General features: G+C 36.0%; 1 protein-coding gene across 1 annotated transcript; it reads right to left on the reverse strand.

Annotated features, from left to right (window-relative positions):
• Positions 1-11,092: 11,092 nt before the first annotated feature.
• LOC120774617 (tigger transposable element-derived protein 6-like) lies at positions 11,093-11,848 on the reverse strand. The gene has a single exon (XM_040104343.1). The coding sequence runs from the start codon at positions 11,846-11,848 to the stop codon at positions 11,093-11,095; it is 756 nt and encodes a 251-aa protein (XP_039960277.1).
• Positions 11,849-17,123: the final 5,275 nt, after the last annotated feature.

Consider the following 17,123-nt stretch of genomic DNA (forward strand, 5'->3'; position numbering starts at 1 on the left):
CCAACCATCGTAAAAACCTTGTTATACCCTGAACAGGGTATATTAAGTTTGTCAACAAGTTTGTAACACCCAGAAGGAAGCGTCGGAGTCCCTATAAAGTATATATGTATATAAATGATCAGTATGTTGAGCTGAGTCGATTTATGCCATACCATGTCCGTCTGTCTGTCTGTCCGTCTGTCCGTCCGTCTGCCTGTATATATACGAACTAGTCGCTCAGTTTTTAAGATACCCTTTTGAATTTTGCAAACATCATTTTCTCTTCAAGAAGCTGCTCATTTGTCGGAACGGCCGATATCTGACCACTATAACATATAGCTGCCATATAAACTGAACTATCGGAATCAAGTTCTTGTATGGAAAACATTCACATTTGCCAATGTATCTTCACCAAATTTGGTATAGATTATTTTCTAAGGCAACAATGTAATCTCCGAAGAAATTGGTCAGATCGGTTAACTATAGCATATAGCTGCCATACAAACTGAATGATCGGAATCAAATGGTGGTATGGAAAACTTTTGCATTTGACAAGATATATTTACGAAATTTGGTATAAATTATTTTCTAAGGCACCAATGTAATCTGTGAAGGGTATATTAGCTTCCGTGCAGCCGAAGTTAACGGGTTTTCTTGTTTTTGATTATAATTAGCGTTTTATTGTAGACCTGTTCATTGAAAGTAATATCTGTGTGTACTTGCTGCAGTTTATGTAAAATATCTTCAGCCATGTATTCTTTGTCCTTATTCCAAAGAGTTTGAGGGTTAGGAAGACTGCGTAGCGTAAAGTTCCCTGATTTTATCTGGCGATCGGCATTGTACAGCTTCCTCCATAGTTTCGTCAAAATGATTGTCATTTTCTAACATTCGCCGAGCTTCACATGCTCCTCGGTATGTTTGACATTCCTGACCATTGACAATTTTAAGTTCTGTAAAGCTAATTGGACCTCTAACATGATGCAACAACATGCGCAGAATGTTGAATGCTTTTCAAAATTCGTAACATGTACGGTATAGACACGACCAAGAGCATCCGATGCTTTAACCCCAGGTTGGTTTTGAACAGGTGTACCATGAATACGACGACGCCATTCTTTTTTTGAACTGTTCCATGTATAATAACGGGGAACCTCAGACTACAATAATGTCTTTGCAAAAGTATCATTCTGACAAAGGTGAAAAAAGGCAGTCAGCGTGGTCTTAGGAGGAGATAAAATCCTGTCTTGAAAGGTATTTTCATCAAAAAATACACGCTGTCCGTTTTCTAAGTGTACTGCAAGATGTGTAACAGTGTGATATCTTTCATGTAATGGAAAGCCAAGAAGCCACCATGCTGCTTCATTGCTACTGACATATCTTCCTGCTTGATAAGTTTGTATTTCATTGAGGGCCTGTACAGCACCTTCATTACGCAGATTGAAGATCGCCTGATCGCTTCCTTTACTGATATACTTGCAAATATATTTAATTGCACACACAGAATTAGAAGCTTCAACATTAATGTGGGCGTTGAGTAATTTACACAAAATCGGGGAATAGGGCACTACCCAGCTATTATCAAAGCTCTTTATTTCCCCACTGCGAGTACGAATGTTAACTTATTTACCACCATCAGCAGGCGCCCTACGACTGTATAACGGGCAACCCTTATCACTGTGAACTGTTTCTTTAATCATTTCTAGAAGATACTTTTTTGTACACTTGCCATTTTGCATGCAAGGTGATGCTGGATTGCGAGCTCCACAGAGACAGTGTATCATATTTTTAATAACCGTGTCATACAGATTTTTATCTTCTTCTGGATCTGGAATTTCAGCGCAAATTGTGTTGTCAATTTGATTAGGAAGTAGAACGAGGTCTACTCGTTTCAGCCATTCAATAGAGTACATATGGCACTGGACGTCTCCAAATATTTTTCCTTTTGTTACAACGTTCATTAACTTTTAGACCTTTAATCGAATCATGCGGGCAACTATGTCATGTCGATCAGTAGCATTTTGCCCAGACATATGCTCTTGAGTTATATCCTGCCACGAAGGGTTACAGGTAAAAGTTACGAAAAGATCAGGCCTTCCGTAAGTTCGTACATAAGAAAATGCGTCTTGCGTGTACTCATGGAGATAACGGGGACTGTTCACAAAAGTGGACGGCAAAATAACCATTTTGCCAATGTCGTTAGGTCTGATATTATTGTCTGCGCTAATCGCATCTTGTAAATTTATGTAATTTTCAGCTCGTAATTTTTTCTGGTTTAGAGAAATGTAACGAAGACGTTCGCTCTCTACTTTAATATACATATCTATCAAGAATTGATGAAAAAGTTGACTTGTATGCAGAAGAAGGTTGAAGTCATGCTCTCAAAGCATCATGGAATACGCATAAAAGTCCAAGCAGGAAACTTTTTATTTAGAATTGGTTGTCCCGTTGTTGGATTAATGACTGGAATATTAAAATGATATCCAGATTCTCCTTTACTGAAAATTAATGGGTACTGCAAAGCATCATAGAATCTATGATTATCGGCCACACGCTTTACGGTATTGTCATGTGCCCGTAGTTCTATGTCTCGTGGACGGGGTCTCGGGTCACCAGTAACCAAAACAGCAACTTCATTGACCATCGGCGCATTATAACGCCTTTCATGTTCGCCACGTGGAGTTCGATCAGCATGAATGATAACTTTGTAGTTGTCTGAAGGCCAGTTGTCTATCGCACTTTTAAAGATTTTTACCAAGACATTGTGACTGTAATATTCGTTGATTTTTCAATACCGTTTCTCTTTCTACTCCTTCAATATATTGGCAACGACGATTTACTTCATTTTGTTCATCACCTATAAAGTATACCTGCAGAAATTTTTGCTCATCATCATCTTCTGGAAATAGTGATCCAATTTGATGATATATATGTCCTTGTACAGTACAAGTTGGTGAAAAACCGGGCATTCTTATCACTTTTTCAACTACAAAGGATGTCATTTGAAAGCAAGAGTTATACTTTCTTATTTTGCTTAGAAATTACTTTGACTCATCTGTAACATTTAATAATAAAGTTTTCAAAGGCTCTTTTGGTTCACCAAGTATTGGAAGTGAAACTATACCACCGGAACAGCACATTCCAGCAGTTTCATCTTTCCATTTAAAAGCATCGCAGTACTAGCATTTTTTATTCATTGAGCCAATAACAATCAATGGATGATTATGATATTCAATTGAAGGATTATATTGAAACCCAGTACCACGCATGAAATTTCGGAGGCGTGTGGTCTGCATGTCTGCATTACGAATTCTTCTCGCCTGCGATTGTTCTGGTGTTTCTATCGCTTTTCTAGTTGTCTGCAGTGCAGCTTGTCTTTCTAAACGAACTCGTACCTGAAGAGGTGTTTCAGCTGCTCTCAAAACTCTTTGTCGCTCTGCTTCTTGTTGTCTTCTCAGCTCTGCGTGAGCCGAAGTTTCTTGATTTCGTGCAACTTTTGCGGCACGGGTCCGCGATGAATTTTCGGATAGACCAGATTTCCGCTTCCGAGGCATTTTCAAAGAAAAGCAGAGTAAGAATTAACATCTGCAAGTAATATCTAAAGTAAGAAAATGACAGCTAGCCACAAAAACTACGGATTACCTCAAAAATTTGAATAGTTTTATACTGCATGTAACGACAGAAGAAAATAACAATAAATATAGAAAAAATAAAAAACAGTTGAAACTATATTCAATTTAATTAGATATTGTCGTCACCGCCGGTAATACAGTGGGACGGTATTACAGTATTCAAGGTTGAAACTTCGTTACTGTAATGCTAGATGGCGTTGAAGTAGCTAAATTTGACGATTTTTTCTTAAAACTTCTTTTTTAATATAAGGTACCCTATGTTATTTCTTATATCTTCAAGAGTATATGCACAAAGTTTCATGATGATCGGTTAAGCAGTTTTTGCGAGAAAGCGTAACAAACAAACTTACACTCGCATTTATAATATTAAGTAGGGAGGGATGTGGAGGCTAGGAAAACTGCTGACCCGATTATACCCATTTTGGACACAAAGGCACATTATTGTTAGAAAAAGATTCTCTCTGAATTTTATTAATAAAGGGTGGCCCATTTCGAGGTTCCCTACTTTTTTAAAGAAAAACAACAGAAACTTCAAATTAAATGGGGAATGTTTATTTTCATTCGCATGAACATTCATTGACATTTACTTTTTAAAGATTATCTTTTACAAATGTTGGCCGCGGCTACGTCTCAGATGATTCAACCGTTGAGTCCAATTTTCAATGACTCGTTCGAGTATTTCGACTGCTAACAGGCGAATGCCACGCGTGTGTTTTGACCCAAAGCCTGAATCGAAATGAGATTGTCTGCATAGACTTTAGACTTTACATATTCCCACAGGCAAGAGTCTAGCGGTGTGATATCATAAGATCATACAGGCCAATCGACCAGCACAAAACGTGAAATTATCTGCTCACCGAAGTGTTCTCCGATCCATTAATTGATGCGATGTGTGAGAAGTGGCGCCATCTTGTTGAAATCAAATGTCGCCGATATCACGACTTTCAATTTCAGACATCAAATAGTCAGATATCATAGCGCAATAACTCTCGCCTTTGTTGGTTACGTTCTCATCGGCATCATTTTTGAAAAATTTGGACCGATGATTCCATCGGCATATAAACCACACCAAATCGTTATTTTTTCTGGATCAAACGGCAGTTCTTGAATCTCTTCAGGTTGTTCTTCCTCCCAAATGCCAAAATTTTGCTTGTTTATATGCCCATTGAGCCAGAAATGGGCTTCATCGCTGAACAAAATTTTGTTTCGAAAACGTCCGATCTTCTTGGAACTTTTCAAGAGCCCATAGAGCGAAGCAACGTTGCTTGAGAATGAATGATAATGAAATGCCAAACAATACTGAACAAAAACAACATGACAGCTTGACACGATTCACGCGTGATCTGTCAAAAAAAAGGATATGGGAAACAGTGCCTCAATTTGGATTACCCGTTATAACTCAAAGATTGACCGACAATGTTGATATAAAGCCATATATTCTCCCTGAGATATACGACTGATATTGTTCGAGTGGTTCACGAGTCGGTCGGTACCACACCCACTGTCCGATTTTTCCTCTAAGTCTGATACAGCGTATTTATTTATTTGGTTATCGAGATTCATAATAGAAATTGAATGAAAATGAAACTCATTGGAAAAGAAGGATAAGATATCAGAAATTAAACGAAAAATAATGTATGGGTAATCAGCGGTCAGGAAGAAGAAGAAGGAGAGAGGTGGAAATCACAGAGATTTATAACAATTGCGTCCATATAACACGCAACAATTACTGCTGGGATAAATCCATCCCACCATTGGGGCATCGCTTTTAACCGCAATTATTGCTCGAACTTCGTTAGTAACTCACAATTCAACCCAATTACTATGACTCATTCCAATTAAAGACAAATTATTCAGATACTGAATAGTACAGAATGCCGTGACTGTCTTCCTTATTGAGCTGAATATCTTAAACTTGATGCTTTAACTTAAATTTTGTGGTATAGTTTCTTTTTAACCTAGAAAATTATTATTAAATATTTAAATTTTTAATAATTTCATCCAGAAATGAATAGTTAATCAATTAATTTATTGAAATTATAACTCATTTTTGCTTACTTCATTAGAACAGAGTTTAGAAGCAAATGAGTTTTATTAGTAATGTTTTGATATTTTATTCTCTTTATCAGCCAGTTCGTGGAATAAATCACCAGATTGTGGATATATGTACATATGTAGATATAATAGTTATGTTATGGGTTTTGGCAGTGACGCAGGCAGCGTCTCAGTTCGTAAAAGGAGTGAATGCCGATCTCCGTTATTCCAGTATTTGTTATTTTAATATTAACAAGAAGATATTACAATTTTTTGATATTTATTTATCCGGAGATTTCTCACCAAAACGTTATTCATTTGTCTGAACCGGCGATATCGAACCACTTTAGCATATAGCTGCCACACAACTGACCGATCCAAATCAAGTTCTTCTGTAGAACAATTTTTTCACGAAATTTCGCAGAGATATGAATATTAATTCAAAGAAACGTTACAATCTTCGAACAAATTATTGTCATTGGACCGTTCTAGCTCTATTGGACCGTGCACTTTTCAATTGACCCGTTCATATAAGAACTTCTGGTTAACTCTAGATTCAGAATGTAATACATTTCAACGACATAAAATTATCTTTAACATACTGTAGTATGGTCCGAATTCAGTCATAGAATGACAGTTACAGAATATTTCGGTCAATGTGCGAGTTTTTTTTTGACAAAAATTATTGAAAATATGCTCTCGAGTATACGAAAATTTCTTAACCTTAATATACCTGATATAGTAATTTCCGACTTTCCAGCAGAGTTTTACTTTATAGTATGTTGATATGAGATTATAAAAACCAAAAGCTACCGTTGGAAAACCTTCAAAATAAATAAGTATATAGTATATAATGACGAACTGAGCCAGTTAAGCTATGTCCGTCGTCCGTCCATCTGTTTATATAATACTCCTATAAACGCACTAGTCCCTAAGTAGTTCTGAGATATCGATCTGAAATTTTGCACACGATCGTTTCTCGATATAGAACATTATTAGATAAAGCTTTCATACTAACTGAACGATCGGTTTTAAGTACTTGTATGGAAAACTTTTTTGTTTGGCGAGATATTTTCACAAAATAATAATAACCTTTCTTTTCTCAGATACTTGCTATGACTGTGAGTGACATCCGTGATAAATGTCACATCAAAATAATCATCAGTGTTTAGTATATGCTTGTCTTTCTGAAGTTCTCAGGTTTCTCAACATCAATGATCAACACGTCAATAAAATAAAGGAATTGGTGCTTGAGAATAGACGATTAACAGTCAGAGTTATCACCCGTTGGAATATCGAAAGAACGAGAGAAAACAATTTTGAAACATTATTTGGGCTCAGCGAAAATACTATTGATTCCAAAATCACTAAATTTTTTCGAAAAACAACGTCACATCTAACGTCTGTGAAAAAACACTTTCCGACTACCAGGATGTCATGAAACGTATTATTACGGGCGATGCGTCTTGGATTTTCGCTTACGATGCCAAAGCCGAAAACCCCCGTCAGCGGCAGGTCAAAAATCAAGATTATGTTCAGAGATTTCCTCGATTTTTAAGATGTGGTGCACTGCGAATTCCTTCCGGGCCGAACTATCAACAAGGAATACTATTTGAGTTTTATGCGTAGATTGTGCGAAGCTATTAGTAAAAATAGGCTGGAATTATGGGCCGACAACTCTTGGTTTTAGCATCACGATAATACACCATCGCTTACTGCATTGATTCTTCATGAGCTTTTCGCCAAATTCTCAACCAATATCGTGAAGCAATCGCCTGATTTAGCTCCATGTCACTTCCGGCTATTCAGCAAACGGTAACGACGGCTTCGGAGAACCCGTTTTGAGTCAATTAAAGGCATTAAATGAGAATCGTTAGGCGCTATTCCGGGAAAATGACTTTAACAACTGTTTCGAGGGTTGGAAAAAACGTTGGCACAAGTGTACTTGGGCCAAGGGGTACGACATAGATTTTGAAGAAAAAATCAAGAATTTAGAAATGATGAACAATACCTTACAATTTCTTGGTCATAGTAGTAGTATTCTATGAGCAAACTGTAAGATCTACAATATTTATGTTTACAAAATTGCTTTGCAAAATTATATGAATATTGAAGACATACTTATTATCGCGGCCAATGATTTGCCTAATGCACTTTTCAATTATGCAGTTAAGTTTAACCACAGCATCAAGTTCTTACTTCATAGATTTATAAGTTTAACCGGAGTTTACTATTGAATAAAGGGCCTATCGACTACCATTTAACAGCCCAGCTGTTTCGTGTTCGCTATTCGCATAATCAATTGTTAATTCTTGCTTTTAAATCTAAGAGAATATAATGCGCGTTTCATACTCGCTATCTTGCGGTGAAGACCAAAAATTCAATCAGTCTAAAACTTAATCGTCGGCAGCGAATGTCAATCAGTACACTTTGAAAAGCCACAACGTTCACAACAGGTCGCTGCCTCCACTAATCGTTTTAATATTCATTTGCATTCGTGAAACAATAACAACCGAATCCAGTTTTCACAACAAATATTAACGCAGATTGGCATAAAGCGTGCGCTTAACACGAAATTCGACTCAAAGCGCGCAGCTCCAAAATGCGTTTCATCAAACACCACTTAAAATTACTCACCATCTGTGTTTTAATTGTAATCATGCAATTTAGTAGTTTTGCCGAGACGAAAATTTTCGAAACAAGGCCAATCCCGAGCGAAAACAATACACGGCGTCCGGCAATACCGATACGACCAGCGAAGAAAAACTGATAGATAACCGGTTAATAATAGAAAAATATGAATATCATATATATTTACTTTTATATACATATATACTATATATTTATAAAATGTGATTTGTTTGTGTTATTTGTGATAAAACGTCAATCCGCGGCATTTTAATACAATATTAAATCAAAAAAATATTATATGAAGTATTATAAACTATTTTAGTATTAGCTAACTTTTTGTTAATGGAATACTTAATTAAATATAATATTTACAGATCTGTGAGTAATTATTGTGTGGAATTGCCTTTTCCAATACAACATGCAAATTAAAAAAACAAAGATTCTAATTGAAAGTTATGTACTTAATATGTTTGTTTAAGCAATAAGTATTATTGTTAACATGAAAATAAAAATTATAGTTTGACTGATCCAAAAGATAAAAAACTTCTTTTATTTTTTAAATTTTATTATTTATTTGTCACCTTTTGACATCATTAAAATTGTGTAATTGTCATATACCCGTATTATTTTACAAAAAAGGAAAATAGTAGCGAAATAATTTCGTTTCACAATGTTAGATAACCTGGTGAAACATGTTAGTACCCAACGTACCTAGTTTGATAGGAAAGTATTCAGAACTTCAAAACTACCACATTCAGAAAAGAACCAGCGAATTGCATCGAGTAACAATTGCGCTCGAAATCGCCAATTGGTCATGGGGATCTTATTGGTACGTACATTAGTAATTAGAACGGGCGATGCAAGTAGAGGTACTCTTTTCAATAGCCTTTTTTAACAGATAACGCGTGAGTCGTCTTAAGCTATCATGTTATTGTTGTTCAGTATTATTTGGCATTTCATCATGGAAAGTCTTATGCTTGAACAACGTTTACAAAAAAGTTCAACTTAAGAAAAGTAATCTATTATATGAAATGTCCCAAGAAGTTCTGACGTTTTTGAGCCAAATTTTGTTCAGTAAAATTGCCACATCTGGGATGAAGAGCAGCGATTCAAGAGTTGCCATTTCATCCAGAAAAAAACTGTTTGATGTGGCTTGTGGTCCTGTGGAATCATCGACTGATAACCGACTATTTGATGTCTGAAGTTGAAGCTTGTGATCTCGGCGATACTTGGTTTCCACAAGACGGCACCACTTACCACACATCGCATCAATTAATAGATTTATTGAGAGAACTCTTCGGTGAGCAGATAATTTCGCGTTTTGGGCCTGTTGATTGACCACCAAGATAGTGTGATATCACATTGTTACACTTGTTTGTGGAGATATGTAAAGTCTTAAATATAGGCGCACAATCCCCCTTCGATTCAGTTCTTGAAGCAAAACATCACGCATGTCATTCGCCAGTTACCAGTGGAAATGCTCGAACGAGTCATCGAAAAGTGGACTCAACGAATGGACCATCTGAGACGTAACCAAGATTCGAAAAAGATAGTCTTCAAAAGTGTCAAACAATGTTCTTACGAATGATAAAAACATCCCCCATCAAATTTAAAATTTCTGTGTTTTTTGTTTAAAAAAGTAGGAAACCTCATAATGGATAATCCTTTAGAATTAAATAGTAATGGTTCAATTAATATTCAATTTCTTTAATTTTATCGTACATAAATTGATTTTACCATCATTAGGCTCATTGTAATCCTAGTACAGTGTTAGTTAAGCATTATTCAACAAGTCAGTGGATTCTATGAAATTAGTAAACATTTTTTGTCTTTTTCAGAATTTCTATTAAATTGAAACAGTGGAATTGAATGAGATATCTCAACATATTGAGATCCAGACATTCATAAAGAAGTTAATGAAGGTGAGATCGCAAGGGTAAGTACCCCACGATGAATCTTAGGTGGTTTGTTCATTGCTTCAAATAACCTTACATACAATAAATTCATGCAGCTAGAACCACATCGCGTTGCACAGCGGGTCAATTTTTACTATTGCTATTTCGCAATGCTTTAATTTTACTTAGATAAATTATTTTATTTTATTACACAATACAGTACATGGTATAAAATTAATTCCTTAAAGTCAGTAAGTTCAAGTGGGTACACACTTAGAAATTTAGTACTAGAAGTACATTGCGAAATCAGTATCCCCACAATACAATATATGGGCAACTTCCAAGACATCGCCAATAAATACTTGACCAATAGTCGCATGGGAGATAGAGTCAATAATTTCAAATCATCTGGTACATTCACGTCGACGGCCACCTCAAGCCCTCCTTCAGCTGAATCGGATTCGTAATTTTATTTCGAACGCGTAAGGAAGGTAGTCGAATTTTATGAAAAAGGGTATAATAGGCCAATATAGTTTTATTGGACGGAGGTGGAAGGCGCACCGTTTACTGGGATTCACAATGTATTATCTAGATTGACCACCCGAAAAAGGGCAAACATTTCACAGGGTTCTACTACTATACCGTATTACTTTGGTAATTGCAGAAGACTTTACATATACAGTCGAACTTCCATTACTCGAATCACTATTTTCCCAAAAAAAACTTCGACTTACGGAGACTTCGAGTTATAAATTTTTTGTTAAAAAAAAAACTCAATTGCTACTTTAGAGTATATTAAATGATGAATATGTATTTTTTGTTTAAAACACACATTACAGAAAACTGTAATAAGTTCCAGTGAAGTGAAGTATTCAGAAATTAGTGACTGAAAATTTTCTTTTTTTTTGTTTTTACAGTAAAAAATTACTCTAATTTGTTTAAAGCCGTATAGTGCTCATCAGTTGTAGTGTCATTTGTTTGCAAATATAAACTCAATGTTCGGAAAGCATTTGGAGGCTGGTGAATAGTTTCTTCTACCGATCCCTCGCCGTCACTCTCCGTTCCGCTTAATATTGGATCATCTAATTCAGGGCAGTAATTCTCAACAATATCGGCATCTGTTGGAAAGCCAGTTGTGCAAAGGTCATTATCTACTGAAATATAATCCTGAAGAGTAGCACTGCAAGTTATTTTGTTTGCTTTTAACCATGCTTCGTAATAAGCTTCAATTACATTTTGATATTCATCAGTAGTACTTAAAAAACTCAGAGGTATGTCATCTTCCTCTTCCCATTCAGAGTATTGACCAAATCTAGCTTTTTTGAAGCAATTCGCTATGGTTTGATTTTTGACGTCAATATCCCAAGCTTTTGTTTCATGATTGATGCAATCCATAAGTGTAATATCTTGTTTTTCGTTTGCCTCTATACGCTTTAGTGCTTCTTTTACTATTCTGGTACGATAAAGAATTTTCAAGTTTTGAATTACTCCCTGATCCAGCGGCTGTAATTTAGAGGTCTTATTCGGTGGAAAAAATGCCAGTTCAATGGCTTTCAGTTTGCTTTCTACGTCTTTTGGATGTGCTGGGCAATTATCAATAAACAATAAAATTTTTCGGCCAGTACTTTGAAAACGCTTATCCAAATTTAGAACCCATTCTTCAAAAATTTGGCCAGTCATCCAGGCATTGGAGTTGTAGGCCAGGATACTGCGAGTTGTAAAATGAGAGAAAAGCACATTACTTCGAGTTATAGAAGTCATAATTATGTATTTTCGTTCGAGTTATGGAGAACTTCGAGTTATGGAAGTTCGAGTTACGGAAGGAAATTTATATGTTAATTACTCTCTTAATGCTACTGCCAATCCATTTAGTTTGAGTTAGAGAAAATTCGAGTTAAAGAAGTTCGAGTTATGGAAGTTCGACTGTATGTGTATTTTGTAAACTTTTCGTTTGATGGTGAAATAGCTTGACATGGAACGCAGTCATGACAAATTGATTGTACGTAACCTTTGTTCAGTTTTTCACAGTTTTTCGGGCACCTGCTGCTTTGACCGACAAGTATTTTTCAGAGAAAAATAGGCAATGAGAACGTATTTCATTGAAATTATACTATAACTCTTACGCCTATGTTTTTAATGTGACCACAAAAATACTGTATTTGCTTACGTTTGACTTCGTATGTAGTTTATAGGTATTACAAGTAACACACGAAGAAATATATAATATAAAGCTAAAAGACTGTGCAATCCTTATATGGATTAAGGCCTGGCCTTTTATTTGGTTTCGCGGAACAGGAGTTCTTAAGATCACACTTTCGATGTGACCCACTTGAAAAAGGCTACTCCAATATTCGTGTAATAGGTTTTGTCCTCTCCACTCTGATTAAAAATTTTTAAAGCAAAAAACTCGATATCTTTTTCTACTTCTAGAATAAATTCTCAAGACTAAACCTTTTTTTGAGCTCTTATAAAAAGAAAAACTAAATTGATGTTAACTATATTTTCAACAACTAAAACAAGCACTACAAAAATTTTCTGTTTAATAAAACTAAAATAGTTTAGGATATCAATTATTTATTCCTGTTAAAGTACATTTTTGCACCGCGGGCACGCTTACAAAAATCCAGACGCTGAACCCAATTATCGTAGGTTTTCAAGCATAAATTGGGCGATACTTCTGCAACTTTAAGTTCGATATTCGTACGAAGTTCATCAACAGTCGCTGGCTAGTTGGTATACACCATACGTCAAGCACCTTCAGTTCTTGCGTCCACTTGATCTCGTATATCCTTACAAGATATTTTCGTAAAATTCGCCGCAAAGAGATGACAGAGATGACAGAGATGCCCAATGCTTGAGAACGACCTGTGTGAGACCTATTCTTCCTCAATTCATTTTGCTAGCGGCAGCAATATTCTTGACACAACAGGCATTTCTTTGTCTCACTGGCACGGAAATATTTTGTACTGTGCCTGTGGATTCAAATTTGTTTACTCGACGCTTAATTTTTGATCCGACAAAACGATTATGACGACCATAAATTGGATGTAGCGCTCCTTAGGTTGAGTCCACTGACTCCAAATTTCGGTAGTAAGTTTATAATTTCTTATCGTTTTTGGATCGTATATCTTTACAGGAATAAATAGCAACCCTGTCAAAAGAACGGGAAAAAATATGCCGTCGGTTGCTGTCCACATCAGTCCACTTTTGTAGCGCCTCTATTGAAAACCCGTTTTTAATAGTAGAAATAAGTCAGTGATAGGTCAGCTAATATTTGTTTATCTATCAAATACAAATTATTTTAAGTAAATTAGTATATGAGCCACTAATTGATTGCTTTAGCTAATTGTACGCCTTAAACACAATTTCACATACATATTTAAAGTACTATGTACATAGATTTATGTAGGTATATAATTAGGCGTATAAAAACTTATGATGATTAGATAGAAGTACAAGGCACCACGTTACTTTCAATTGAATGTTTACCGGAACATCTAATTTACACAGAGGAATTACAGGCAGATCATCAGCTTAGTTTATATTATATACATAAAATATTGATGCTTACCGCTTTGGTCATTATAGTCTAAATTGTCATTGATTTTCTACTATTATTTGGGTTTTTCAAATGTGATAATAATCATTACATTTTCTATGTTTACGTTAATATCTTATATATACAGGTGTTCATTTAAACACAATTTGTTTAAATAAAATAATAATTGCTTTATGCAATATTGATAAAAAACACGTTCTATCTTTCTAATATTTAATAGCAATTATGTTCTCTTGGCCTTGTAGAATAGAAAAATGTTGTCGATATTTGATGCACTATCGTGGGTCCTTATACTTTTGCTATCTCGATGAAACTACATATAGTATGTCCGTTATGCTTTTTGTGGGCAACCATTCAGGGTTTGGTGCATGATGGGTTTCTAGTTTTTTATATCGAGTTCGTGATAGTGCTAGGCATTCATAGAGAAAGTGGAAAGCCGTTTCCTTCTTCCCTTCTTGCTTGCAGCTGCGACAAATATTGTCATATTTAAGGCCCATTTGTTCAATAGAAATATACAGGCCTTCTCTATATCTAGTACTTCCGCTTGGAAAATGCTGGCTGATTTCGGTATACAGATAGAAATAGAGATGTCAAGATCACTAGAGCAGGCCTGTCCAACATACGGCCCCCGGGCCACCATCCGGCCCGCCACCTCTTATAGTCTTTGGGCATCCCAGTTGTATAGGCCTGAAACACGTGATGGATAAAGTAGTGCAGACAGTTAATTTTATACGCGCAAGAGGGCTTAACCACAGACAGTTCTAGGCTTTTCTGGCTGATGTCGGTTCAGATCACGAAGACATTGTATACTTCAGTCGCGTTCGCTGGCTCAGCAGAGCAGCCACACTAAAACGATTCCATTCCCTGCTGGACGACTTAAAGATTTTTCTTGGCAACAAAGACCAAGAAATTACTTTCCTTACTGATGAGGAGTGGTTGGCTGATCTGGCTTTCCTGGTTGATATAACTAAATATCTTTCTGATCTTAACTTAAAACTACAAGGGAAAGACCAACTATGCACACAGTTATACGAACACGTTCTAGCTTTCACAAAAAAACTTTTATTGTTGGAAAAGCAGCTGGAACAAAAGCAGTTGATTCATTGGGAGACCTTATCTACAAAAAAGCAAGATACCCTGGATTTTGACAAGTACGTGTTGATGTTACAAAGATTAAGCAACGAGTTTGACGACAGATTCGCAGATTTCAAATCACAAACTCCCTGCATAAAAGTATTTTAAAATCCATTTGATGTTGAAATTGAAAGCGCTGCGCAGAGTTTACAGCTGGAGTTAATAGAATTGCAAAGCAGCTCGCATCTAAAAACAGCATATAATAATTGTCTTCCAAACTTAATTGAATTTTACAAAAAGTATATTACACCCAGTCAATACCCAAACCTTACTAAGCTGGCTATTCAACACATTTCTTTATTTGGTAGTACATATGTTTGCGAGCAGCTGTTTTCTCGCATGAAATTTAACAAATCAAAAACCAGATCATCTTTATTAGATAGCCATCTTAAAGGCATTTTGCGCATAGCCACTTCTAAAACTCCAGCTCACATAGACGCGCTGTGCAAACAGAAAAAATTTCAGACACCTCATTAATTAGATTTTAAGAATAAGAATATCTTTATATGCTAAGACCATAGTTACATTAATAATAATATATTAAGATTTATGTGATGTTGCTTTTTATAAATAAATAAATATACCAAAACTGAAGGTCATTTTATTTTTTTTTTGGCCCGCTACGGTTATGAAAATGCTAAACCTGGCCCTTCGCAAAATTATGTTGGACGGGCCTGCACTAGAGTATACTCCTGCTCCTACTCCACAGTCTATTTCGGATCCATCGGTATAGATAGAGGCTGTATCTTCCCTCTACTAACCCTCTTATCCATACACATCTAGAAGGTATTCTCACAGTCTCTATTGATATCTAACCTTTGGAGGATATAGTCTGATTTACCTAGTTGATGCAGGAATACATTAAGCGACTCTGTGGGACATGACTCCGGTAACCCCTACATATACTATTCTTTATATTCTATTTGGTTTTCTGGTATTATATTGCTTCTTTAATGGTGGTCCCATAACCAGTGCACTAAAGCTTAGAATTGGTCAAATGACGTCCGTATACATTCAAAGAACCATATTTGTTCTAAAGGGTTATATGCCTTCTTTGTCGATGAAAAAAAGGAAAGTTTGGATTTTTTTTTAGGTATGTAGCAATTATTTCATTACACGAATGTTTCTATCGGGTGATTTTTTAAGAGCTTGATAACTTTTTTTAAAAAAAAAACGCATAAAATTTGCAAAATCTCATCGGTTCTTTATTTGAAACGTTAGATTGGTTCATGGCATTTACTTTTTGAAGATAATTTCATTTAGATGTTGACCGCGGCTGCGTCTTAGGTGGTCCATTCGGAAAGTCCAATTTTGGGCAACTTTTTCGAGCATTTCGGCCGGAATAGCCCGAATTTCTTCGGACATGTTGTCTTCCAAAGCTGGAATAGTTGCTGGCTTATTTCTGTAGACTTTAGACTTGACGTAGCCCCACAAAAAATAGTCTAAAGGCGTTAAATCGCATGATCTTGGTGGCCAACTTACGGGTCCATTTCTTGAGATGAATTGTTCTCCGAAGTTTTCCCTCAAAATGGCCATAGAATCGCGAGCTGTGTGGCATGTAGCGCCATCTTGTTGAATCTAACAAACTTTTTGTTGCCAAAAATGGAAGAACTGAACTTGGTTGACATGTGGTTTCAACAAGATGGCGCTACATGCCACACAGCTCGCGATTCTATGGCCATTTTGAGGGAAAACTTCGGAGAACAATTCATCTCAAGAAATGGACCCGCAAGTTGGCCACCAAGATCATGCGATTTAACGCCTTTAGATTATTTTTTGTGGGGCTACGTCAAGTCTAAAGTCACAGAAATAAGCCAGCAACTATTCCAGCTTTGGAAGACAACATTTCCGAAGAAATTCGGGCTATTCCGGCCGAAATGCTCGAAAAAGTTGCCCAAAATTGGACTTTCCGAATGGACCACCTAAGACGCAGCCGCGGTCAACATCTAAATGAAATTATCTTCAAAAAGTAAATGTCATGAACCAATCTAACGTTTCAAATAAAGAACCGATGAGATTTTGCAAATTTTATGCGTTTTTTTTTAAAAAAAAGTTATCAAGCTCTTAAAAAATCACCCGATATTTTTTGATAGTACACTTTATTAACAATGTTTTTGCGAAATTGCGTGGAAAAATATCAAATAGTTTTTAAGGGGTGGCTTTTTCCCTTAGAGGTCTTTTTTGGCAGAGCCTTGCGGTGAAAATTCCCCAAGTTGAACAAGTCAACTGAAACCATAAAAGTAAACAAATTTCATTAGATTA

Source organism: Bactrocera tryoni, chromosome 4 (assembly GCF_016617805.1).
Source record: "Bactrocera tryoni isolate S06 chromosome 4, CSIRO_BtryS06_freeze2, whole genome shotgun sequence".
Classification (NCBI taxonomy): Eukaryota; Metazoa; Arthropoda; class Insecta; order Diptera; family Tephritidae; genus Bactrocera; species Bactrocera tryoni.